The sequence below is a fragment of the Anabas testudineus genome, chromosome 18 (assembly GCF_900324465.2).
Source record: "Anabas testudineus chromosome 18, fAnaTes1.2, whole genome shotgun sequence".
Taxonomy (NCBI): domain Eukaryota; kingdom Metazoa; phylum Chordata; class Actinopteri; order Anabantiformes; family Anabantidae; genus Anabas; species Anabas testudineus.
Genome location: NC_046627.1, coordinates 19,638,354 through 19,665,055, shown reverse-complemented (window position 1 = coordinate 19,665,055; position 26,702 = coordinate 19,638,354). Strand labels below are relative to the sequence as shown.

At 40.1% G+C, this 26,702-nt stretch overlaps 4 protein-coding genes and 3 non-coding genes across 9 annotated transcripts in view; 2 read left to right on the top strand and 5 right to left on the bottom strand.

Moving 5' to 3' along the window:
- poln (polymerase (DNA directed) nu) overlaps positions 1–4,462 on the bottom strand; it is a 43,529-nt gene extending 39,067 nt beyond the window's left edge. Inside the window, exons 1-4 of the mRNA XM_026353520.1 lie at positions 4,007–4,462; positions 3,346–3,836; positions 2,444–2,544; positions 147–905 (exon numbers count right to left, since the gene is read on the bottom strand). Of these exons, the coding sequence (XP_026209305.1) occupies positions 147–905; positions 2,444–2,544; positions 3,346–3,836; positions 4,007–4,179 (1,524 nt within the window). The 5' untranslated portion in view covers positions 4,180–4,462. The remainder of the gene's footprint in view (positions 1–146; positions 906–2,443; positions 2,545–3,345; positions 3,837–4,006) is intronic.
- Positions 4,463–5,559: 1,097 nt separating this feature from the next.
- Positions 5,560–10,515, bottom strand: haus3 (HAUS augmin-like complex, subunit 3). 2 transcript variants are annotated; one of them, XM_026353519.1, is made up of 6 exons: positions 10,438–10,515; positions 8,754–9,792; positions 8,427–8,636; positions 7,997–8,229; positions 7,398–7,632; positions 5,560–6,220 (listed from the first exon to the last, which is right to left on the bottom strand). In XM_026353519.1, exons 2-6 carry the CDS (start codon positions 9,768–9,770, stop codon positions 5,993–5,995), a joined length of 1,923 nt encoding a protein of 640 aa, XP_026209304.1. In that variant the 5' UTR covers positions 9,771–9,792; positions 10,438–10,515; the 3' UTR covers positions 5,560–5,992. The 2 variants fall into 2 exon arrangements, with proteins under 2 accessions (XP_026209304.1, XP_026209303.1); XM_026353518.1 differs by having other exon boundaries at positions 5,561–6,220; positions 7,347–7,632.
- Positions 10,516–10,624: 109 nt separating this feature from the next.
- LOC113157449 (prostaglandin reductase 1-like) lies at positions 10,625–15,830 on the top strand. Of its 2 annotated transcripts, none has more exons than XM_026352942.1 (9): positions 10,625–10,704; positions 11,117–11,240; positions 11,399–11,444; positions 11,519–11,578; positions 11,811–11,978; positions 12,317–12,590; positions 12,692–12,797; positions 12,943–13,061; positions 13,935–15,830. In XM_026352942.1, exons 2-9 carry the CDS (start codon positions 11,135–11,137, stop codon positions 14,043–14,045), a joined length of 990 nt encoding a protein of 329 aa, XP_026208727.1. In that variant the 5' UTR covers positions 10,625–10,704; positions 11,117–11,134; the 3' UTR covers positions 14,046–15,830. The 2 variants fall into 2 exon arrangements, with proteins under 2 accessions (XP_026208727.1, XP_026208728.1); XM_026352943.1 differs by having other exon boundaries at positions 10,657–10,755.
- Positions 15,831–16,320: 490 nt separating this feature from the next.
- On the top strand, positions 16,321–21,431 carry LOC113157450 (prostaglandin reductase 1-like). The gene is made up of 9 exons (XM_026352944.1): positions 16,321–16,416; positions 17,189–17,312; positions 17,482–17,527; positions 17,651–17,710; positions 18,102–18,269; positions 19,246–19,519; positions 19,621–19,726; positions 19,953–20,071; positions 20,211–21,431. The coding sequence occupies exons 2-9, from the start codon at positions 17,207–17,209 to the stop codon at positions 20,319–20,321; spliced, it is 990 nt and encodes a 329-aa protein (XP_026208729.1). The 5' UTR covers positions 16,321–16,416; positions 17,189–17,206; the 3' UTR covers positions 20,322–21,431.
- A 246-nt stretch (positions 21,432–21,677) lies between these two features.
- trnan-guu lies at positions 21,678–21,751 on the bottom strand. The gene has a single exon. It is a non-coding gene; the product is annotated as a tRNA-Asn (tRNA).
- A 1,526-nt stretch (positions 21,752–23,277) lies between these two features.
- Positions 23,278–23,351, bottom strand: trnan-guu. Its single transcript has one exon. It is a non-coding gene; the product is annotated as a tRNA-Asn (tRNA).
- Positions 23,352–25,633: 2,282 nt separating this feature from the next.
- Positions 25,634–25,707, bottom strand: trnan-guu. The gene has a single exon. It is a non-coding gene; the product is annotated as a tRNA-Asn (tRNA).
- Positions 25,708–26,702: the final 995 nt, after the last annotated feature.

The following is a 26,702-nucleotide window of genomic DNA, read 5'->3' as shown; positions in this document are numbered from 1 at the left end:
TGGTTACACTGATTGTATAGCGACTGTGACAGATGGAAGCCACAGGGCAAGTTTCTATTCCTTTTTAGGTGCAAAATCATATCATTTATTGAAATACAATAAATCTTTCATTACCAAACTGAATCCCTGCAGCCATCTCTGCTCACCTGTTCTGGGTCTAACTGAGTTGCTCCATCCTTGTACACCATGGTCAGAACCAGTGCCTCGGCCTGCCTGGTCTCCTCAAGCAATTGCATCTTCTCGACCTGGTTCAACTTCCCAGAATCCTTTATTCTAGGGTCACATATCAGGGCTGTAGTAAGACAGCTATCGGTGGATCGGGGCTGGGGTTCACCAGTATTAGTCCTTTCATGAGATGTCTGTGACAAATTGGTGGCTTGGTCAGGTCCACAATTGGCTCGTTTATGCTTGGGTGGTTGGTAAGTTACAAAAGATGATCTCTGTTTGGGAGTACTCCTAGCAAATTCATGGCCCCTGTGATCAATATTACTTCTCTTTTGTCGAGTTTTCTTTGGCACATATGGTTCTGGGAGTATAGTTGGGTGTTCAGGCATAGAGGTTTTAGGCTTGGCTGCCCTCCTCTTGCTGACTTTTCTGTCCCCTGGCTTTTCTTGTGAGGAACAAGGTGGCTGCCATTTTAAACGACGTTTGATTAGGTGGATTTTTTGAGGACAGTTCATATTTTGGTCCTGAAGCACTTCATGCTTCCTTTTTAGTGGGAACGAGGGAACCAGAGGAGCAAGATGTGAATTAGTTTGTGAAGCAGACAAGTTGCTGTTTTCTAGTTTTTCTCTTGGTTTTATGGCAGTTGAGTTTAAGTCCTCTACAAAAGAGGATTTTTGTCCAGAAGCTAAAGCGCTTGCTGCCACACATGAGCTACTCCCTCTGATGTATCCATTAGTGGTCTACACAAGAAAAATGGTAAATAGCATGCAGTCAGACAGGAACAAGGGAAACAAAAAAGAAAAGGAGAAGCAAGAATAAATTTAGAAGGACTCTACAATATCCAAAGGGAGTTGAAAATAGACTTTCATTTTCTGTGATGGTTCTGTTACATAGAAGATCAATACAGAACAGCAAATCAGTTTGGAAAGCTTTAACACAAAGAGGAATGTAAACTGTATTTGATTATTCCCATTCATGCTTAGAGCTGGTTACATAATGCAGAATTTGTGAAAGACTAAATGAAAGCTGAGAAAGTGAACAGGTAAGATAGAAGAAAAAAAAACTCAGAGAGTCAAAAGAAAACAAGACTGGTGCGCCTTCAGCACTGTGTCCCAGACAGAAACAAGACAGTTCAGACTGTCTACCAAGCTTGCCTAAAGCTGGGACAGGGTCACAAACTCATTCATTCATCATGAAGACAAAACACTTTTTTGGATGCAAAACAATAATCATTATTTGACACTAACCAATTAAATTTGTATATAGTATGTATTATATATATTACTACATATGTATGTAATTTAATAAATTTGTCACATTATACTATATGTAGAGAACTAAAAATGAGAAAAATGCAACATACAGGGTAATCGACCTATAGCAATGTTGTGAACGAACAGTGGCCAGACGAGATGTGGAAAATGAGGAAAAAAGCTGAGAAAGTACATGATGAGTAGAAATTTGAGTCCCATATCCCAAAAGCACCTCGTCACCTCACTCTGGCAACGTCTTACAAACATCTTTATTATTCATAAGTCTCATCTCTGTTTATGCAAAAGCACCAAGTGTGTGCAGTAGGGTCTGTAGGTAGGAATTACTGTGACTCAGCTCCCTGAGGAGAGTCTTCCTTATTTCCCTGTAAACACAACCCGTTTTCCTGCTGACAAAGTCATGAACCCCCCCTGGGTGCTGTGCTACAGGATATAGATAGAAAACCGAGGCAGGCCATGGCCTGCAGCCCAGTACTGGATGGAGGAAAGTGTAATAGAGTGAATGAGAGGAGAAAGAGAATGAATTGGTGTGTTCACTGCTGATTATAGCAATACAGTGAAGTCCTGCACCACTTTCTGTCTCTCCTCTTCACCTCCATCTTTCAGATACTCCCACTTCTTTCCCCTCACTGAATGTGTTTCTCTGTTGCTCTCCCACACCATCAGCTCTTCCCTTTAAAGTTCTTTCTTTTCCTGTTCCATGTGTATCATGGACTACTTTGTCAGGGCTTTTTTTTACTTTACAGCTCAGTAGGGAGCTATCAGTTGTCAGCAACTGTTTCCCACAAACTAGATTGATTTCTATGTGTATAAGTCAAATAGAAGCTTCAGTATTTTGAGACAGCTAAGGATATTTCTTGTGTGTTGTCACTATACTGTACAAGATGTTGCCCCTGCATACAGGAATTAGATTGGTGTGCTAATTATTGAGGAATAGAAAAAAGACACATACAAAGTGAGAAAATAAAGATACATCAGGATTTGTGCGTAAACAATCCTTGACTCACTTGTACATTGTCAAAATGACAGGACACTTTGATTCCTGGCCCTCTTGGCCTGTCCACCTGGGACAACGTAGGTGTGGGACAACGTTCTCTCCTTAAGTCCTCTAGAAGGGAAGAGGCAAATATATATATATATATATATACCTGTTTATCACTTTTCCAGACTTGTCTTCAGTCATTGCACCTTCTCTGTTGTGTGTGTGACTAAGCATACATGGGAGCTTGCACATTGTGTGCATAAAACCTCAACACTGTATGATAGGACAAGGTCAGCCAACACCATAAATCCTGGCTAAGGCCATACATTTTTGTTACAACTTGTGTGTGTGTTTCTTGTCAAGTGTGTGTTTGGAGATGTGTACATGTGAATTGACTCAGCATTGTCTAAGCAGCTAAAACTCAAACTCCCATCCTGCAGCTGTAATTTGAGCAGGCATATAACAGTCCTTGTCAGTGCTGAGTCTCTAAAGCACTGCTCTGTCATCACCATCACTCTGATAACATAAAAATGGCTGAAAGTCACTGGAAAGAGATTGGCACAACCTGATTTAGCACCCCCTTGTACTGTTTTTTTTCCTTTCTAAACTAGCAACTGGAACAAAAACAGTCCACACAATTTCAATCTGAGTCTAATTAATTAATAACATTTATGTCTTAATCAAATTAAAGTAGTTTATTTGTCGTTCAACTACAAAGTTCCAAATTTCAACATATCCCTGAATATAGGTCTGTACCCAGTTGACCTTAAGTGTAGCTTTACATACTTTTATGCTGTTATAGTATCCAGTCTGGTTCTAAATTATGAGTCTGACACTCATCAGACACAGAAAAGTATTGTAGCACTCTCTAGTGGCGAATTCTGAAAACAGCATATTTGTTGCCCATCAACCCTATCATGCGCTTACCTGTAGATGGACTCTCATGTTCACTGTCCACTGCTGACTCATCTCTATCTTCTCTATCTCCAGGTAAGTCACTGACCGCTTTATACTCAGATTGGTTTTCTCTTGTCTGGACAATAGGACAATGTTGTTGTTCAGTCTCCATTATATCTTCAGTCTCTATAATAATGTCTGCCTTTGCCCTGCTCTTTGTGTGCACTTCCTGTCCAATCTCCATCATATCAACTCTTTCCTCTGTGGTTCTCGCCAAGTTATTAGGATTGGTATCAACCAGAATGAACTTGGCAGGCTCACACTGCACCAGTGTTCCTTCTCTTTGGTCCTTTTCTCCAGTTTCAATCACAGTCTGGCCCATGACTTGAGGGTTTTTAGATTGGCACAGACCTGCCTTGTGATCTCCCCTTAATACCAATGGTGTGATCTCTGCGGGATTGCCAGAATTATTTCCAGCTGATAGTGTTTTTCTGAAAGACGGCCCAATTTCTACGGTGGACCTATGAGAGAATTAAAAAAGATGAGCATGCATATTTTAAAATGCTGTTTTGCACAAATCGAGTAGCACATGATCACATGTTGAAGTTCAGACTGATTTCCTTTATGCAAAGCTAAGATTAACAACATACTTCCACAATACTCTGCATACTGTATTTCATTTGATCCTTACTTTCTCCAAAAAGCAGCCTGATCAGGAAGTCTCTTCTGTATTTGGAAGGTCAGAGTGTGCCTGTTTTCATGGGAGGAAGCGGCTGCTGTCTCAGACACCTCATTTTGAGGACATGACTGAACCTGGCTGGTTTGGTGAGCAGGGGGTTGAGAGTACTTTCTCTGGGGATACATCTGTGAGCACTGATAATAGCCTTCAGTCTCAGACGTCTGCCTTTGGAGCTCATAATCCCAGCAGGAGGAGGAACAGGGTGACAGGGAGCTCTCCGGTGTCTGTGAGTACTGATAGTAGGCCAAGGTCTGAGAACTCTGGCTCTGGTTGGAGGATTTATGGCATGAGGTGGAAAAGGAGGACACCTGGGGTCTGGACCATGGTGTGAACCATTGAGAGAAGGAATACTGTTACTTTTATCAATTTACACTTGCATTAAGTACATTGGGGTAGGTTTGATATTGCATGAGTATAGAAAGGTATGCCTTTTATATAATTTAAATACTGACTCCTTGTCCTTGCACCACTAGTGATTGTCATGTCATTGGACAGGCCAACATACTTTAGGATTAATCTGCAAATGTTAAGTGTAAAGTATTGTAAATGCAGTAAATAATCTGATACTATTATTCATATTTCCTGTGTATATTTTGTATTTGCTAACCTCATCTGACTTACCGATCTGCATTTCTGCCTCTCCTCTCCTCCTGACTTATACTCGCTGTGATTTGAGTGCAAGGCTCCCTCACGCTGCCATGTCTCTGCACTACCATATGCACAACAAAGGAGAAAGCCATAAACTGTCAAGAAAACTAAAAGAAAACGAAAGCAAATAAAATAAAAATAAGTAAATAAAAATAATTCTAAATTATACTACCTTCTAAAAGGTTTTACATAAAAACTAAATGTGTAATTGTGAAATGTTCTATTATTTTCTAGTATTTCTTCTAATACTACTGATCTAATACTATTATTGGAGCAGAACCTCTGAAGAAACAAGGCTTGGAATTGCTGCAGTACTGCATGTCATTGTGATTTATCAAGTCGGCACGTTCGAAAACAGTTTTTTTTTTTTTTTTGCTTAACTGGATTCTACAACACCTACAAGAGACTAGAAATAGCATACAGTATCCTAGAGCAACACTCTTCATGCCAGTATTGTGCAATCATCTGAAATGTTACTTAGCTACAATCTTGTATTGACAAACAGATGAACTACAATGCCTGTTAGCAGGTAATTATGTGCAATATGAAAGAAATTATAACACTAGAACAAACAACTCAGTTGCTAATACATTTATGATTGTTCCCTGACTCACTTTGACTGTGACTATAGGAGGAAACGCAGTGGTGTCTAGCTGCATTTAAACTCTGGGCCCGTAGAGCAACCAGGACTTTCTGGGCCGCCTCGGACAGTGGTCCAGAGTACAACATTCTTCTGGACTGCTCCATCTCCCCATCAGAATACCTGCTACTCTCTCTCTACCTGAGGAACTTTGACTTTTCAACCCTCAATGGCCTAAATAAGACAAAGGGAAGAATTAAGTTAGTTACCAGAAGACCTGGTTTGAACTGCCAACCCAAAAAAACATATAAAATTAAAAATAACTTCCATTAAGATATTTCTCTTTATTCATCAGATGACTTAAGACCAAAAGAAAAGGAATTTTAAATCATAACAGACAAAATTATTATGATTACTTTATGTAAAACTGTGAAATTAACCCAATCATTCAAATTCTAATCCTCACATAAACCAAAGCTCATTTTCTCAAGTTCAGTGTTTTTCCAAAGTTCAGTTAATTAATAATCGCCCACACAAAACAAGAGAATGTCCAGATTTTGAGCAGGTTCCCACTTGAAATCGGCAGAGACAGTGAGTTTCTTTCTTCTGCTTAAAGCACAGTGTGTGCTCATTAGACTGGCACTTCCTCAAGCTTTGAGAACACATTTTGACTTCCTCTGCTCAGAAACCGTTCACTCTGGTATGTTTGACTATTGCTGCCCTCTCTTCGATGCCATTTTGCTCTCCAGATCTTCAACTATTTTCTGCAGTAGTCTGGCATCCAAGTGAAAATAGATGTATAACTCCCTCTCCCGCCTTAGGAGGGCATTGCGCTCGAGCTGAGAACGCTTGGCTTTCACCTCCCCCATGATTTCTTGCATTAAATGCTGCAGTCTCTGTAGCTGAGACTCTGCTTCCACAAGCTTCACTGTCAGCTCCTGTAGAAGCACAAAAAGTGGGATGAGAACAGGACAAACAAATAATCAGCAATGTAAGAACACATTTTAAACTATAAGGTACATGAGCTGACTAACTGAATCTCTAAAAACATCAAATAATCCTAATTCTTCATGTAAATTAATTCAGTTGTTTGTAAATATTTCTATAAATATAAGCTGTCAAATAACAGATTGTATAAATAAAAGGAAAATATAAGGGTTGTTTTTGCATATTAAGACCTGCTACAAAGGTCCTTGTGCATAGGACTGTAAGTGTCAAAGTTAAAAAATATCCAATTCAATATATTAATAAATTAATGGACTTTAATATCCAGTTCTTAAATAACTGCAAACAGAAAAATGCTGCCATATAAGCCCTGCACTGTGAATGTTTCCATGTTATGTTAAATAAAAACATGAAAACATATAGTTTGTGTACTATTATTTTAAGCAGACTATGTTTTTCTATTGTTGTGAGTTAGATGAAGAACAGAGCACATTTTATGACAAATTAATGCAGAAAACCATGAAATTCCAAAAGGTTCACAAAGCTTTTCTTGTCAATGTAAATGTATGAACATAATGATCACCACCTGGATTTCACCAAGCAAAAAATCTTGACAAGAAATTAATGCAACTCTTGAAACAAATGTGATATTGCATAAGCATACTGAAATTATGCCACAGCAAAAGTGTGCTGCAATAAAAGCAAAAGGCAGTCCAAGAAATATTATTGTGTAACTTCTTTAGGCCATGCAATGTAGTTAAATAGTTGTCACTACAAGACATGAAATGTGAAGGCCATTCATATTTAAAACTGTAGATATAGAGTAAAAAGATATGACCATCCTTGAGCAAGGAGACAGGGTGAACAGACAAAAATACAGGCTAGATACTAAGCCTTGTGACGTGTAGCAAAGCAGTTCCACCTGAGGCCCATTTATCACACACAGATTTTTTTCACCCAACACCTGTGTCTCTTTATTATGTGCTTGACATTGTGCAAAAGAAAAAATATGTTGTGTCACCAGCTTCCCTCACCAACAGTCATGGATAATTTAAAATCAACTGACTCACATTGAGGACTGCTCATGACTGTACATAAAGGAAAAGGAAACAAACCCACCTGTGCATTTGGGCAGAGCAGATCCTGGTCAGTGCTGACTGTTGGACGTACCTGCGGCCCTAAGACCAGCTGCTGGAGCTCTGTATACATTGACCTGTGGAGCGCCTCACAGTCGCCATAAAGACGAGCAGCTGTGTAGTTCTGCTCTCTGTGAGCACCACCTAGAGCATCTCGTGTCACTTGGAGGTTGTCTGCCTGGTCACGAGAAGCCTGATCCAATGCTTCATATGTCCGAAAAGGCTCTGATCGACCATGATCAAAATCATTGTCAAGAATCTCAAGCAGTCTAAGGAAAGACCCAGGAAAGATATAATACTGAATTACATCCCAAAGAGAGACAGTCTGCATTTTATAAAGGACAAACACAAAGCAACATAGATTACACAGGTGTTGCAGAGAAACACTGGTTTAAATCTACAAACAGTCACAGTGATGTGAATGTGTTAGTGAATTAGTTACACTGTGGGCTTTTTGTCATTGCACTTTTATTCTTTATATATAAATAGATAAGTAGAAAAATGATCACGTATTATTACAATATATTGAAAGAATCGAAAAAGGCAACACACATGCTTAAAAAAAACATTTTTAAAAAGTACTAAATTGTTATACATCTAAATTTGTGTAACATACACATTTCAGGTACTTACCTGCTAAATGCTGCATCCCTGCAGTTGATAATAGGGTTGGACCTAGGGTTGATAGCAAGGTCAGGATGTGCCAAGGACTCAATCCTTAAGGTAAAAGCTTCACCTTCCTTAATCATTCTGCTGTTTACGTCGCCCAGCTGCTTCAAACATGTTCTCCACCTCCTCAACTCCATCTCTTGAGCCAAGAGGACCAGATCAAAGGACGCCTTCTGGCGCAGTAGGTAGTCACGAACCTAGGGGGAGGACTGGACTGTTAATTGTTATTTAATTCATTGTTATTTCCAGATTGTCTTACATTGGCAGAGTTGTTCCACAGTTTCACATGTCGGTTAAAACAGCAATCAAAACCATGAGTTTAGCACAGGTAAATTTTTTGTGTATTTATGTTTTCAGTATAAATAAATCACTGAAAAGGATGTCACCTACTAACCTGATCCTGTCTGGAGGTGTAGTAGTCCTGCCTGGCCAGTTGTAGAGCCAGGTCTCCCCTCACTACTGGTACATTAAGCAGCCTGGCTGACTCTCTAAGAGCTGCAGGTACTGGTCCATGAAGCAGAGCCTCCAGCTCAGCCTCCACAGCTTGCAGCTCCTTCTTGGTCACAGCGTCACGCACATGCAGTGAAGAGGAGGTGGAAATGCTCTAGTAAAGTGGAGATATAAAGGATAGTTGAGAGGAAGCAATAATAGTAATTATATAACAAGCCATGAGAACAACTTTGACTGTAATAGACACAACTAAAACACACATAACGTATACCTTGGTATGAGCAGACTTCTCCGAGAGCCAATCCAGTCCAGCCTTAACACTCTTCTCCTCTGCCACTGCCTGCATCAGCTGGTGCTGGGTCACAATATGAGACCACTGAAGTCTGGCCATCTCTGTTCTTCTGCGCTCCACCAACCGGTCCTCCTTCTCTCTTTTGTCCAGCCCATCCTCTTCCTCCTCTTCACAAGAACTGAGGTCAAGGACCTGGAAGCGCTCAGAGCAAGAAGTCTCAACAATGTCAGAGATTCCCTGGAAAAAATGTTTCTGAGTGAAGGCAGCTAGTGTTTTGGTGTTAAGCTCCTCTTGATGCAGGTATGCATCCAAGGAAATCTGTGAGAGGAGGACATTGTGCCTTTTGGAGATTGAAGAGTTTGACGGGGGCACAGGTTCTCTTATTCCTTTTTGTTTGGCTTCTAGATGGAGATATGAAGCAAGTTTGCTGACCTCATCTGTTAGGTTTTGTAACAGAGTGTTAGTGTCGGCATTCTCAGCCCCAATAGATGCACTGGTTTCCTTTAGCCTACATGTACCACTCTCCAGCTCTGCAGTGAGTCGTAGGTCAACATCTGCACGGGATGTGGCTACAACCTGCAACCGATTGTAGCGTCGCTGCTTCAGTTCTTTCTCTTTACACAGTGCCTGGAGCTCTGCCTCCAAGTCCTCTATGGTGACATCCCCATCTGCTGCAAACATAGAGCTGGAAGATGAAGAAGAGGGCCCTACGTTGTTTGCTCTGCCCCCATCTGAAGTTCCAATGGTTTTCAGAACCTCGCCCAAAGCTGCTTCATCCAGAATTGGCTTGCCAGACTTCCGTAGCTCCTGAAAAGCACGTGCCTCCTCAGTGGTGAGAACATTGCTCCGGTTTAATGTCCGACAGAAAAAGCGCAAGAAGTGAAGGTTCTCTGGGGCACAGTCGAACAGCCAGTCAAACTCTGATGCCTTCAGTGATAATGCACCAGGATAACCTAGACGGCCCAGGGCCTCCACAAACTGGCCACCGTCTAACATAGTGGTTTAGAACTGAGTCCTCCTTGTTGGTGTGCAAGTCAGTCACACAGCAGCATAATGTGATTCACAAAGAATTAGGTTAAACAAAAACAATACAATTATTTAATAATTATATACAAACTATTTGAGTTGTTTAAACCCACACAAATTAAAAAAAAACTACATACAATTTTTACAAAATGTATATACGTTATTCTCTCCGAACAAAATCCTTTTTATTTAGTTCCAGTTTATCAACTGCTAAGCAACAGGAATTTCAATCTAACTAATGTTACAGTAATTTATGATAGGGTACAACAGGGGTTACAACACAAATCAACATTTAAAGTAGTGAACAGGTAACGTTAACGCAATCGACAGTCTCTTTGCAAATTTATATGTATTTTGGTCAAAAGGGGAACATAAACTGCACAAACATTTGCTTTTTTCATCCGGTGAATGTATTGTAAGGAGAGATCGGTGTCAACAGCCAGCTAGCTAGCTACCTAGCTGGTAAAATTAAGGTTAGCTACAATTTCCGTTTAAGTTAACAACTAAAAGTGTGCCCAAACTAGTAGCAACCACCTTCCTTATCACTTTTGTTCAAACAGATTTCTCGTATGCTGTCTTGTCAACAAACGTCAACACTAGAAACAAAGCTAATAAACATTCATGCTTTGTTACTTACAATTTTATTCAGGACCTCTGCCTATTAGCCTCCCGTCGGTTAGCTAGTTAGCTATACGCGCCAAACATCCAAACTGACATCACGTCAGCACGCAGTAGCAGCGTAACGTCCTCCGTCACGCTTACGAGACTGTGTCAAAGCCAATCAGATTTGAGGATTGAGGCTTGGGTCCCGCCCTCTGTCTTCCTGTGAGTTAGTCTGCTACAAGTTTAGTGAATCAAAAACTTTTGGCGGAGTCGTGTCTGTGTGCAGAGCTGGTGAGAAAAGGTACATGCATACAGTTTACAGGGTATTTTGAGAGACAGCAGGGTTCAATTAGTAAGTCACTTTTTATTTTAGGAGGAATGGAGATACCCAACCTATCAGTAATCGTATTAGTAATTGTTTAGAACAACAATATTATATTCAGTGGATAGCACTGTTGCAGTTGTTGTTGCAGCTAAGAAAAATATTTTCAGTTTTTCTGCATAAACATGAAAATGTGATCTGTTTTTCACCAAATCAAACATTTAAAAAATATTTCCAATCTGTGTTATCAGATTAGAAATATTATGTTTGTTATGATATTGGTTGAGATAAGAATCATGTTTATGACGCATTTATACAGAAAACCAGGAAATGCTAATAGTTGCAATTCCTTTTTTTGCCACTGAACTATCATCTGTTGTATCTCTCACAGCTGACCCAAACAAGAATCATGGTTCAAGCTAAGACATGGATCCTGACAAAGCCCTTTGAAGGCTTCCCGCAGCACAGCGACTTTGAGCTCAAGGTGGAGGAGCTACCTGAGCCCAAAGATGGAGGTAAAATGATTTTTGTCTATTTATTCACTCTACTTAGGATTCAACAGGCAGTCATGTTATTTGTTTTCATTTTCATACAAAAAAGCAAGTCATTGTTTACTTTACTGAACAAAGTTACACTTTAACATAGTTTTTGTTGTGATCTTCCTTTTCTTCAGAGGTGCTTCTGGAGGCAGTGTTTATCAGTGTTGACCCATACATGAGGTGAGACGAGAGGAGGATCATGCAATTGAAAATATTCAGAATTGTTATTATGAACGCATTGTTTGTCTCTTCAGGCTGATCAGCAGTTTTTCCGTGAATAAAGGCGATGTGATGATTGGAACTCAAGTTTCCAAGTAAGGAACAATAATAAAATAATATTTAATAATAATACAATTAATTTCTTTCGTTTGTAGTAAATAACTGAGAAAGGTCACAGCTTCTGGCCTAACATGGCAAACTAAAACATGTAGTGTCAGATAACCTATATAATAATTCACACAGTCAAGCAGTAAAACTGACACAGTAATTGAAATGACAATAAGAAATTCTTGATTGACCGATAGCCTCTCTTCTGTTTTTCTGTAGGGTGATTAAAAGTAATAACCCAACATTTCCTGTGGGAACCCATGTTGTTGCATCTTGTGGATGGAGAACTCACACAGTCTGTGATGGGACAGGCCTCGTTCCCATCATGCCTGACTGGCCTCAAGACGTCTCCTTGTCATTGGCTTTGGGTGCTATTGGCATGCCAGGGTATGACGTTAAATAGTCTGTGTGGGTATTCAGTGCAAAGTATTTAAATCTAATCTTATTTAAAGCAAAAAGGTACCCGGTACTATAAACAACTTTTGCCCAAAGAAAAAACAAATAAGTTGAGTAGAATGACATTAAACTATTACCATGCAATAGAAATGTAATAATAACCAATGTACAAAAGTACTAAGAACACTACCATAATACATTTAGCTATTACTACGAGTTAAAGTAGAAAACTATGTGAATCATTATGCACAGAAGATATCATCAACCCTCGCTGAGTCACACAAGTCTTCCTTTGTCTCCCATAAATCACATTGTCTCCCTTTTTCCAGACTGACTGCTCTCTATGGGATTGAGGAGGTCTTGGGACTCCAGAAGGGTGAGACCTTGCTGGTCAATGCTGCAGCTGGGGCAGTGGGCTCTGTGGTGGGCCAGATAGCCAAGATTAAGGGCTGCAAGGTGGTGGGTTCGGCAGGGTCTGACGCGAAGGTGGCATTCCTTAAGGAGTTGGGTTTTGATGCGGCCTTCAACTACAAGACTGTTGGTTCCCTGGAGGAGGCCCTGAAGAAGGCTTCTCCAGAGGGATACGACTGCTACTTTGACAATGTAAGCTGCAGCAGTGTAGTTCAGAGATGGACAAATGTTCTTGAGCACTTCTTGTTTAGTCAATATCATATTTCCTATGATCATTTCTGTCCTGGTTAAAGGTGGGAGGCCCCTTTTCCACTGTTGCCCTGCAACAAATGAAGAACTTTGGAAGAATAGCTGTGTGTGGAAGTATTTCTGTGTACAATGACACCACACCCCAGACAGGTGTGTACTTCTTTGTTATCTGTGCTGTAGATAGTTTTGATAGTTTTGTGAAATACAATGACATGTATTTTTAACTGCATGTACATACAGTATATTATGCATCCCTTCTACTTCAAATGTATTTATGTTTATCTTTCTCTGTCAGGCCCTTACCCCTATCTGACCATGATCTTCAAGCAGATTAAGATGGAGGGCTTCATGGAGACTAGGTGGGGGCACAAAGACCCTGAATCCCTCAAGAGACTGATGGGATGGTTGAAAGAGGTTGGTCATTAAAAAGCAATTACAATGTTGATGTAGTTGTAAATTTGTGAATGTATCTTCAGTGAAAATGTAATCCCTATGACTAAGGCTTCATACAGTGACAAGAAAAAGTATGTGATCCTTTTGGGATTTCATCGTTTTCTGTATTAACATGCCATAAAATGTGATCTGATCTTCATCTTAGCAAACAAATATGTGTCTAAAATACATGTGTGTGGTTCTTTATCGAGAACAACCATAAAAACCTTGTAGTGGAAAAAGTATATGAACCTTTGGAATAATGACCTTCAAAAAGCAGACATTAGCATACCTGGAAGAAAATTATTTTGAGGGGGTGAACTAGACCTACTTTCACTGACAAAAAACACTAACTTTTTGATTTTGGTTTTCACAAGAAGAAGATTCTTATATGAGCCATGCCTCACCAAAAGGAGCTATCAAGGACCTGCGATAAAGAATTGTTGATTTACATCCCACTCGTGAAGTATAATGGAGGAAACATCATGCCAATGTTTGCCCTCAATGTTGCCCTCATCCCAATAGGAGTAATTTGAAGAGAGAGACACACATGAGCCATCCAAACAATATCACAGAGCTAAAGCAGTTCTGCAGGAAGAGTGGAGTAAAATTCCTACAGTTATTTACTGTATGTAACAACTCTAGCACTGAGGCTTTCATGATAATTCAAAGTAAATGAAGTAATGAAGGTTTTTTGTGGTATTATTTTAGGCACATAATTTGTTAATACTCTTGATATGGATGAAGATCAGATCACATTTTATGAGAAAATCATTCAGAAAACCATGAAATTCCAAGAGATGCTTTTCTTGCCATTTTAATTTCAGTGTCATTTTTCTTATTCTGCATCCACAGGGCAAACTACAGGGCCGAGAGCACATCACAAAAGGATTTGAAAATGTTCCAGCTGCTTTTTTGGGGATGCTGAAGGGAGAAAACATTGGCAAGGCTGTAGTCGCGGTTTGATTTATAGCAACAAGAAGAATCAATAGAGGAGGATTGTTGATAATGGACACATTAGTACAGGAGTCATACATAGCAATTCAGCAATTTGCAACAGTCGGTCAAATTATGATGACTTCAGTGATAACATACGAAGGGGGGGCCAACCAGGGACCTTGAAGGTCACTGTCCTGCTTGTTTTTCAACCATGCCTGAACTTACAGCCTCTGAGTGGCTGAACACACCTGATTTGAGCTTTCACATCAACTGAGGATGAAGAATTTTATACTGTAGGAGAAATAAAAATGTGATTAAAGAGTAATATTAAAAAAAAAAATTTCAGTATCTAAGGCAAGATAATCTATAGATTATCTCTAATTAATAAAAAACTAATTAATACTGAGTCTTTTTTATAACATGTAATAATGACAAATATGTTTAGTAAAATGTAATTTACAATGAAAAAGTATGACACACAATAAATGCAAACTGTAGGCACTCCTCAAACTGATCTGAAAGATCCCCATGCTCCTACAGCATAAACATCCATAAGGACATGATTGATATAGTATGATATGGCCAAACCAGTTAAAAGCTGCAGCAGCAATTTGATGTTCTCCTTAGTGCTAATCCATGCCGTACGTTTAACTTTATATTTTAGGAGGCTATAAACAAAAGCACATTATAAACAATTCTGTTTTGTAGGTAAGACTTTAATTCAGAAATGACTCCTACTATAGGTTATAGTATGTCATATTAGCATCATCATGACCCAGTTAAAGGGGTCCATAAGATAAACATGTCGAGACATGAAGTAACATATGACGAATTATTATCTTATAGATTATTTTGTGAAACATATAGAATGGTTTTCCTCACCAGATAATTTGCTTAACTTAGCATTGACTAAATGTTAGTTTATAACTAGGATTACTTATTTAGATTTATCTAATTCTGCATCTTCCTTACAGTACAATGCTAAAGAAAACAATAAGTCAGTTCACAGGTGATAAGTTAATATTTGCTTAATTAAAACATTAAGTGAATATTAACGTATCACTGCTGAAAAGTTGTCCCTCATCACTTGGCTTTGCAGTTTCTTTCAAAAGAGCATCCAAATCCAGCACAAAAGTCTGAACATGGCATGTGTGTTAACACAATGCCAAGAGGGAATACATAACAACTGGAGTTCAACGTTTTACAGTGAGAAAGAAAGTGGAATACTTTTATGACAGCTGCTAATAGGCGTGAACGTCCAGCACATTCACCCAAGGTCAGATTGTGCCAGGCTCAGAGAAATACAAAATAACCACAGACGGACATCTCAGACAATACATGACTCATAAAGTCCATGACAGCACAATTTTAAAAAGACAAACAATGAAGAAAAAGAAACAGAAGTGGTATTTCAGCAGAAACACTTCATACCCACCTTCAAGCACAGCGGTGGAGGGTTGATGATTTGAGGTGTGTTTTGCAGCAACGAGCCCTAACTACACAAGCAAATGCCCCAAAACCTCAATGAACTGAAGCAATGTTATAAAGAAGATCGGGCCAGCAGTCCTTTACAATGATATCAGAGACTGATAAAGTCATACAGGGAAACAATTCCCTCAAGTTATTTCATGAAGGATACTTACAGTAGTGTTACCCACATGGTTTTTTTTTTCAGCTTCTTTTTTGTTAAATATATAATGGCACAGTGAAAAGGGTTATATGTTTTGTCTTCATCTGAGGTTGTATTTACCCAATAGAGACAACTGCTATTGTTTACACACAAAACATAATAAACTAACTTTTTTAAATGGCTGTATCTATCATCCAAACCAGACTGGTTTAATAAAAACCTCATCTCTAGGGCTCTGAGACAATTTTTTATTTCCAATCTTTATTAGCAGTGGAGACTTGACTTAAAGAATAGTTTATATAGCATTTATATTTTTAAAAAAGTTGTGTACTTTCTGAATTCCTTTAAAACCAGTGGATTTATATTTAAGAATCTGAAATCAGGTCAACTAAATCACACACCACATTTTCTAAGATCTCTTCAGTATGAATGTTAATATTCATTAAGCTCAGCTCACAAATGGTTAATGCCAAAATAAGTGAGCAAAACGTACAAATATAATTTCTAATTTTTCTACAATGGGTTTTAACTGGATAAACTCTATGAATGAGTTGGAGAAATACCTCTTTGGCTCTGGTCCAAACTAACCGCACATCGACAGCGTAACGTCCTACGTCATACGTACGACGCTGCGCTCAGGTTTCAGCCAATCAGATTTAATGGTTGCACAGCGTCTTCCGCCGTGTCTCCTCCCATGTGTCTGACACCGCGCTGCGTCCTGTGTTAAGATCCAAACTTCTGACTTTACTCTGAGGAGAGACACAGCTGGTAAGTTTCTACCTGTCATGTTATTGGGCAGACTGTCTGCCGACAATCAGCTACCAAAGGTTAGATTACCGGGAGATTACTTGACACTTCAAGCTTTAACTTCACGCTGTTTGAATTAAACAAAACTAAAACTATCTAAAAAGTTATCTGGACAGCAGACAGTCCGTGTTCTTTCAGGAACATTATATTTGCTTTCCTCTACTGAAAGAAATCATTCCAAGAAAACTCAAACTCGTTGACATGATGAGTTATGTAAACTGACATTCATCGAAATTGATTCTTCCTGTTTTTTAGGTGTGTAAATGTACTTATGTACACTATGCAGGCCAGGTCTTGTTTTGTTAGTGAATACGTGCTTTTACTCCAAAGTTTTCACTTACTTTAACACTGCAGACACATGTATTATAAACAGAGAGAACACAGTCAGGTCACTACAACTGTTGATCACATACACTAACTATATGATGTTAGATCTAATTGTGCAGCTTTAATGGGACACTAGTGAAAACTTAAAAAATAAATGTTTTTGCTTGACTTACAGTATGCCCAAAAGTTAATATCACTCACCTAATATTCTTTTGTATCTCTTACTTATATTTAACTGTATTGAAAACTCCTCCAAAGTCCTTTCTTTTCACTTCCTTGATTGAATGGCTTCAGTGGAGAAGTTATCTTACACTGGCTTTCATTTGTATCCACCGTATTAGTAATTGGATGCAGTACAGCATGTCTTATACGTATTTTGTTCCTATTCCTGTATCATCTCTCACAGCTGACCAAACAAAGAACCATGGTCCAAGCTAAGACATGGATCCTAACAAAGCACTTTGAAGGTTTTCCAAAGGACAGCAACTTTGAGCTCAAGGTGGAGGAGTTACCTGAGCCCAAAGATGGAGGTAAGATCATTCCTGTCTATTAATTAATTCAGTACTGATCATTTTAATTGTTTATTCTTTCAAACATAGAACAGCAAGAAAACGAGTCAGCGTTTGCTGATCCTCACACAAAAGAGGAAGTTTACACTTAAACAGTGTTGTTTTGGTCTGATCACACTTTTTGTTTCAGAGGTGCTTGTGGAGGCCGTGTTTCTCAGTGTCGACCCGTACATGAGGTGAGCAGAGGGGAGGATCATGCAGAAATGGCTATCCCTGTAAAAACCCTCTTACATCATTGAATTAATTCATTAAACAAGCATTACTTAAAGTTTAATGTAGTGCACTGTTCATCTCTTTAGGCCGTTCAGTAAGTTTCGCATGAAAGAAGGCGACGTGATGATTGGAACTCAAGTGGCCAAGTAAGAAACACAAAGACACAACTACACTTGAACACACACAGAGAAATGTCTGTTTTTCTGTCACTAGGTTTGTTGTGTGTCTGGTGTTTACGGAAACAGAATATGTCCTGCACCTGTTAATAATTACTGCCGCCTTTGATTCACAGTGACTCAAGTGAAATTGGACAAATGAATGTTCTTGGCCGAATCATCAGACGCTCAGTTTCACTGGAAATGTTTCTGTTGATAAACATGCAGAACAAATTACTCTGTGACCAAATGTTTCAAAGAACCTCAAAATAATCTGTTTCAGACGCATTCTTTACTCTGTAAGTCAGTGATGCTACAACTGAAATGGCGATGGGTGAGGAACTCTTCACTGACAGATGACTTTTCTGCTGTTTTTCTGTAGGGTGATCCAAAGTAAAAACCCAACATTTCCTGTGGGAACCCATGTTGTTGCTCGTTCTGGATGGAGCACCCACACTGTCTGTGATGGGACAGGCCTCATTCCCATCATGCCTGACTGGCCTCAAGACGTCTCTTTGGCGCTGGCTTTGGGTGCTATCGGCATGCCAGGGTATGACGGATGTTAAATAAAACCAGGATTTTAGAAGTTTTAATTTGTTGAAAAATGCCTCTAAATACACTTAATACCTGTAACTTATTGGTTGGTTTGGATAAAAGCTTCTGCAAAATGACTACATGTCAATGTTCCTGCAGTAGCCATGAATCAAATGAACTGGGTATTTTTGGTCATTGAGGGAAATGTTCTTAACAGTCGCAGAAAAATCTGAAGGCCGAATTTAGTTTATTCAAACCTGTGTCCATTTGCTGGTGCGTATTAGTAACCCACTGTGTCTTTGATGCATGACCTTGTTGTCTAGCTGGCTTTACCCATTACAGTGGTTTGTTTTACATGATGGCAAGTTCTGTGACTTCTTCAGTTTTGTTCATCACAGTACATCACAGCGGTAAATAAAGCACATGGTAGGAGAGCATAGTGAATCTAGTGCACTGAGGGCTGGTCAGAGCATACTGGACTGTCATTCTTTCACTTGCTGAAATTTCATATTGTTGCTTTAAATCTCTCTTATCATTCAAAAAAAGGTCCACCATTGTGGAACCCCTGAGCAGAAACGTTTTGCCAGGGATCTTTTGAGGTTTGCTAGCAGTTCCCATGTGTGAATTATTATGTGTGTAGTCAATCGTCTCTGAGTTTAGAGGCAACAAACCTCTGATCTGACAAACACTTTCTGCAATTCCTCTACTGGTATGTAAAACTTGGAAAGGTTTAAGTATTATTTCTCAACTATTTTAAAGACTCTCTGCTTAGAAAAACAGCAAAGATTTCTCTTCCTTTGAGAAAATAAACAGCTAAGGCTCCAGATGTTTTGTGCTGCTGATGAACTGTAGTTCAAGCTTGGAAACGTTTGCTATAAAAGCAATAGTTGACATTATGACAAATTAGTACTTCAGTGGAGCTGGACAGAAAACGTACCCTTATGCTTTTCAGGTTTTTGAAGTTGGATTTAACTTTGTCTCCATTTCTCCAGACTGACTGCTCTCTATGGGATTGAGGAGGTCTTGGGACTCCAGAAGGGTGAGACCTTGCTGGTCAATGCTGCAGCTGGGGCAGTGGGCTCTGTGGTGGGCCAGATAGCCAAGATTAAGGGCTGCAAGGTGGTGGGTTCGGCAGGGTCTGACGCGAAGGTGGCATTCCTTAAGGAGTTGGGTTTTGATGAGGCCTTCAACTACAAGACTGTTGGTTCCCTGGAGGAGGCCCTGAAGAAGGCTTCTCCAGAGGGATACGACTGCTACTTTGACAATGTAAGCTGCAGCAGTGTAGTTCAGAGATGGACAAATGTTCTTGAGCACTTCTTGTTTAGTTAATATCACATTTCCTGTGATCGTTTCTGTCCTGGTTAAAGGTGGGAGGCCCCTTTTCCGCTGTTGCCCTGCAACAAATGAAGAACTTTGGAAGAATAGCTGTGTGTGGAAGTATTTCTGTGTACAATGACACCACACCTCAGACAGGTGTGTACTTCTTTGTTATCTGTGCTGCAGATAGTTCTGCTCATTTTATTTGTAAAAATATTATTTACCCCTTTGACCTAACGTGTATTAGTAACTTTGTTCACTAGAGGGTGATATTGTGCTGCTGAAATACATGCAGACATGCATGAACATACCCTTATGTTGACACTGTTTGTTTTCTTGGACTACCATTCAAAGTATTTGTTGAACCATCTTTCTCTGTCAGGCCCTTACCCCTATCTGACCATGATCTTCAAGCAGATTAAGATGGAGGGCTTCCTGCAGAGCAGGTGGGAGCACAAGCACCCTGAATCCCTCAAGAGACTGATGGGATGGTTGAAAGAGGTTGGTCATTAAAAAAATATTTATTAACATGCTTTATCTATGTGTAAATGTCTGTATGTGTCTTCAATAAAAATGAAATCCCAATTAATAAGGTTGCATATATACATATTTTTGCGACTTGTTTCTTCCCTTTCCGCAGGGCAAACTGAAGAGTCGGGAGCACATGACAAAAGGCTTTGAAAACATGCCAGCTGCTTTTATGGGGATGCTGAAGGGAGAAAACACCGGCAAGGCTGTAGTCACAGTTTGATGTGGAACCTGCATGCTGCAGTAGCATTATTAATAACTAACACATCACTACAGTAGTCCTACATGAAGGAAAGAGCAATAAATACATAATAATCAAAACTTTTATATTAACATGCCATTGTAGTTTATTTAAGTGCTTTTTTAAATGCAGTGATAATAAATGTATAGACAAAAGCAGCAATAAAGCAACTGGATCCCTGCAATTTTGCACAGTCCCCATTATTTGTACAGAGAAAGGAAAAGACAATATGTTAACTTCATTCAGATGGTACATGACTGTCAGTATACATTAGCATGAGGTACCTGGAGGGTGTGTGTGGATCTGTTGTTACTATGCTCATGAATAATTTACTGTAAATTATCCACGTGCTTTGTATTTGTATGGATGATAAAAGATTTGAGGTATTTAAAAAAAAGATTACTATTGTTTCCAGCTTCATATTACAGACAGAGAGTATATTGTACAGATGTGTTAATTTGAAACGCACTGAGTGATAGAGGAAGACATGATCTCCTTCTGTTCTAATACAGGTGCTGTGTAGATAACAGCACACTGTTGGTGTTCTTTCTTTTCATCAGGAAATAGAATAGAGAGGCTAATTTGAATTTCATAAGGCCATGAAGAGCCACAGCTCCATGGTTACACAGGATGCTTTTAGTCTGTTGTGGACAGTTTTATTCCAGAAGAGCAGCACAAGGTTCACCCACTTCAGAGAAGAAATGTGATAGTCTGCTAACCTGTATGTCTTCTCTTTATGCCACAGTGTCAGTTGAGCAGAGGTCCTGGTCCAGTAATTACCGTGGGGAACAGGGGACCTATATAATGTTATATGTGGGATAAATGATTAGAAATACAATTCTTTTAACATCATTTATGCGTCAGAAACCATGTGATGGAAATTTAAGAAATTGTAAGATACAAATACTTAAAATATAAACTGCAGAACATGTGACGACTGATGCATTAACAGAGTTTCAATCAAAATTGTTCAAGCCCAGACTTTGCACAAGTATACAGTGACGATCTCGATTTTTTTATAAATCACATTTGAGTTGAGTCAGATCCAATTGCTAATTAAATTTTTTAATGTAATCTTTTGTAATATTAAATAAAACACCGTTATTCTCTGCATGTTACTGTTTGTCCGTTTATCAGTATTATTCCTCAAATAAGTGGGACTTAATTAATGGGTAAAAAAATCATTTAAGATGACGCTACATATATGTTTGTATACTCAGGTGGCCTGTTGGAAGCACAACTTTGTCAATACGCTAAGTGCATTAGACTTCTGATGGTTGCTGCTGTTTATTTCTGTGCACTTTCTGGCCTGTACTTGTGAACTTGCTCCAAAAGCTCCGTCCCTGGGTGGGCTCGAACCACCAACCTTTCGGTTAACAGCCGAACGCGCTAACCGATTGCGCCACAGAGACCTGTAAATGCGCCTAAGAGGAGGTGTGGCCTTGACAAAAAGTCTCCACCCCTTTTGTCATTCAGTGTTCACAGATAAAAATAAGTTTATTCTTAGGAATAAAGATACTATTATTTTAAGATATTTGGACTTTCTCTAATTTATAGGGGTTAAAAAATGTGCACCTGTAGGTACATAAATGAAGAATAGCTGCTTGGACTGACTACAATCTAACACAGTAAATCTGCAGAAAGATAAAACACAAAACATCCAGTGATTGGTCCGTACCAGGTGCTGCAGGGAAGAAAACAGGAGTAAAGTATCAACTCAGGTAAAGTGGAATAATCCTTTATTTGTCTGCTGTGATGAAAATTTAGATTTGCTGATTTATCAGTATTATTCCTCAAATGAGTGGCATTTAATGATTGATCCAATTCTACATGGCCTCATCTCCAATGGAGACGAATCAGCCTACAGAAGCGAGATGGACCGTCTGGTGTCATGGTGCAGCTTGAACAACCTGGAGCTCAACGCTCCCAAGACAGTGGAGATGATAGTGGATTTCAGAAGAGACCCAGCCCCCCTCCCCCCTGTCATCCTCTGTAACACCCTGATCACCTCTGTTGAGTCCTTCCGTTTCCTGGGCACCACAATCACCCAGGAGCTCAACTGGGAGAAGATCATCAGCTCCCTCACCAAGAAGGCTCAGCAGAGGCTACACTTCTTGTGGCAGCTGAAGAAGTACAACCTGCCTAAGCAGATGTTGACCAACTTCTACACTGCCATCATCGAATCCATCCTCACCTCCTCCATCACAGTGTGGTTTGCTGCAGCCACTGCCAGGGACAAGGCCAGGCTGCAGAGAATCACACGCTCTGCAGAGAAGGTGATTGGCTGCAGCCTCCCATCACTCCAGGGAGCTGTACATCTCCAGGACCCAGAGATGTGCATCCAGGATTATAGCTGATCCCTCTCACCCCGGCCATGCATTTCAGCCTCTCCCGTCTGGCAAGAGACTCTGGCCCATCAGGACCAGCACCTCACGCCACAAGACCAGTTTCTTCCCTGCTGCTATCAGCCTGCTGAACAGTTCCCCAATTCCCCCCAGATAACCTCTGCACAAACCCACCTCTCCCAACCGACTACAAATATGCATATTTATGTTCATATACATATCTACATTAATATTTATGCTCATACTCATTTTCACAGCCACAACAATATTTATCTCATAATTACTATTGTGCCTTCTGACTCTGTATGTCCCTCTTTTCTTTTTTCTTCTCTTCTCTTATGTCTGCACCTAACATCAGGACAAATTCCTAGTGCTGTAAAATGTCCTTTATCGCACCTGGCAATAAAATCTTTCTGATAAGCTGATGCTGCCTATGTATAAATACGTATATATCTTTGTAAACTCAAGTGGTCACCTGGATATTTGGGTTTGAACTCTACCAATGCGCTCAGTGCATTAGACTTCTGATGGTTGCTGCTGTTTATTTCTGTGCACTCTCCTGGCCTGTACCTGTGAACTTGCTCCAAAAGCTCCGTCCCTGGGTGGGCTCGAACCACCAACCTTTCGGTTAACAGCCGAACGCGCTAACCGATTGCGCCACAGAGACCTGCACGTACACATAAGAGGGGTGTGGCCTGGACATTCAAGCTCCACCCCTTTTGTGAATTTCTTTCTTTAAATTTTTAAACAGCGTGTTTGTCGTTTATAATGAGGTTTCTCTGTTTACTCAGGTTGTTTAACTGCAAACACATGAAAGATTTCAGTGAATAACGAGACCAGGCAGTGATAAATAAAGTCATTCAGTATTCACAGATACAAATAAGTTTATTATTATTTTAAGATATTTGGATAACACTGAACCTCCTCTAATTTATGGGAGTTAAAGAATGTGCACCTGTAGGTACATGAATGAAGAATAGCTGCTTGGACTGACTAGAATCTAACACAGTAAATCTGCAGAAAGATAAAACACAAAACATCCAGTGATTGGTCCGTACCAGGTGCTGCAGGGAAGAAAACAGGAGTGAGGTATCAACTCAGGTAAAGTGATGAAAATTTAGATTTGCTGATTTATCAGATTTGCTGATTTATCAGTATTGTTCCTCAAATGAGTGGCATTTAATTAATGATTGATCCAATTCTATAAATATTCTATAAATATGTATATACACTGCTCAAAAAATAAAGGGAACACTTAAACAACACAATGTAACTCCAAGTCAATCACACATCTGAGTAATCAAACTGCCCACTTAGGAAGCCACACCGATTGATAATCGGTTTCACATGCTGTTGTGCAAATGGACAAAAACAGGAGGAAATTATAGGCAATTAGCAAGACACCCCCAATAAAAGAGTTCTGCAGGTAGTGACCACAGACCACTTCTCAGTTCCTGTGCTTTCTGACTGCTGTTTTGGTCACTTTTGAATGCTAGTGGTGCTTTCACTCTAGTGGCAGCATGAGACGGAGTCTACAACCCACACAAGTGGCTCAGGAAGTGCAGCTCATCCAGGATGGCACATCGATGTGAGCTGTGGCAAGAAGGTTTGCTGTGTCTGTCAGCGTAGTGTTCAGAGCATGGAGGCGCTACCAGGAGACAGGCCAGTACATCAGGAGACGTGGAGGAGACCGTAGGAGAGCAACAACCCAGCAGCAGGACTGCTACCTCCGCTTTTGTGCAAGGAGGAACAGGAGGAGCACTGCCAGAGCCCTGCAAAATGACCTCCAGCAGGCCATAAATGTGCATGTGTCTGCTCAAACGGTCAGAAACAGGCTCCATGAGGGTGGTATGAGGGCCTGACGTCCACAGGTGGGGGTTGTGCTTACAGCCCAACACCGTGCAGCAAGTTTGGAGACGCTATGGAGAACGTTCTGCTGCCTGTAACATCCTTCAGCATGACTGGTTTGGCAGTGGGTCAGTAATGGTGTGGGATGGCATTTCTTTGAAGGGCCCCACAGCCCTCCATGGGCTCGCCAGAGATGGCCTGACTGCCATTAGGTACCGAGATGAGATCCTCAGACCCCTAGTGAGACCTGGTGCGGTTGGCCTTGGGTTCCTCCTAATGCAAAACAAAGCTAAACCTCATTTGGCTGGAGTGTGTCAGTAGTTCCTGCAAGTCGAAGGCACGGATGCTATGGACTGGCCCGCCTGTTCCCCAGACCTGAATCCAATTGAGCACATCTGGGACATCATGTCTCGCTCCATCCACCAACAGCACCACAGACTGTCCAAGAGTTGGCGGATGCTTTAGTCCAGGTCTGGGATTAGATCCCTCAGGAGACCACCGCCACCTCATCAGGAGCATGCCCAGGTGTTGTAAAGAGGTCATACAGGCACGTGGAGGCCACACACACTACTGAGCCTCATTTTGACGTGTTTTAAGGACATTACATCAAAGTTGGATCAGCCTGCAGTGTGTTTTTCCACTTCAGTTTTGAGTGGAACTCCAAATCCAGACCTCCATGGGTTAATAAATTTACATTTACATTTACATTTACATTTAGTCATTTAGCAGAAGCTTTTATCCAAAGCAATTTACAAGTAAGGAACAAGGCAAGCAAACAAAATCTAAGTCAAGAAGAAACAACATCAAAGCAAAATTTAGTTTCCATTGATAATTTTTGTGTGAATTTGTTGTCAGCACATTCAACTATGAAAACAATAAAGTATTTAATAAGAATATTTAATTCAATCAGATCTAGGTTGTGTTGTTTTAGTGTTCCTTTTATTTTTTTCAGCAGTGTATATGTTTGTAAACTCAGGTGGTCACCTGGATATTTGGGTTTGAACTCTACCAATGCGCTCAGTGCATTAGACTTCTGATGGTCGCTGCTGTTTATTTCTGTGCACTTTCTGGCCTGTACTTGTGAACTTGCTCCAAAAGCTCCGTCCCTGGGTGGGCTCGAACCACCAACCTTTCGGTTAACAGCCGAACGCGCTAACCGATTGCGCCACAGAGACCTGTACAGCTATTTAAAAGAGGGTGTGGCCTGGACACTCAGTGGAGACCGTCGTGTCAATTCAGGTAAAGTGGGATAACCCTTTATTTGTCTGCTGTGATGAAAAATTAGATTAGATTAAGTCAGGTTTGACCCACTTTAACACTTCAATGGCAGCATGTGAAGGAACCACACAGTCCAGTCCAGGATTCACTGTGACCTCTTGTGGATGTAAAAAATATAAATATATATAAAATATTTCTACTCATCAAATGAGCTGGATTAAAACAACTGTTGATTACAGAACTACAGCCCTGTCATACCAATTCACATACAAATTGCTGCAAAACAAAAGTACAAATATTTTATCTATATCTATTTATTTTTTCGCAAAAAAAGCTGTCTCACAGGCTAAGGGTAGTAATTATTTCAGCCCATAACAAAGATCTGATGCTTAAAAAAAGACCTATAAGACATTTCTATTTCCCAGAGACACAGTTGCAGCAGTACAGTGACTTTAAAACTTACAGTAGCAAACCGCCCTGGCTGTGGTTTCTGTGCGAGGAATCAGGTGTCTGGAAAAAAATAAACGTCTCATATTACTGCCAGAAACTTGCATTAGACTCTAAAATTAACTTGTAACACATTTATGATAAACCATGTATTTGTCCAGTCACTGTGAGTCAGGTGCTGTACATAGAGCCTTGTATGGAGTAGTGATTACTCTACATTGTGTAATGGTGACAGCAGTATTCTATAATAAACTGCAGCAGTGCATGTCAGCTGGACAATCTGAAGAGCTGTGCAGTAAAGTCCGGGACTGTCACCGCGTCAAGTTTAGCTTTCAGTTAGTCACAGCAAATGGATACCTACCAAAAGTCCCTTCCACTGCAACACAGCAGGGTGAAAACAGTGCAACTTCCTCCCTCACCTGGGAATTGCGCTCTGGCTGAAAACATTTGACTTTAGCCTCCTCCATGATTTCTTGCATTAAATGCTGCAAACTCTGGAGCTGAG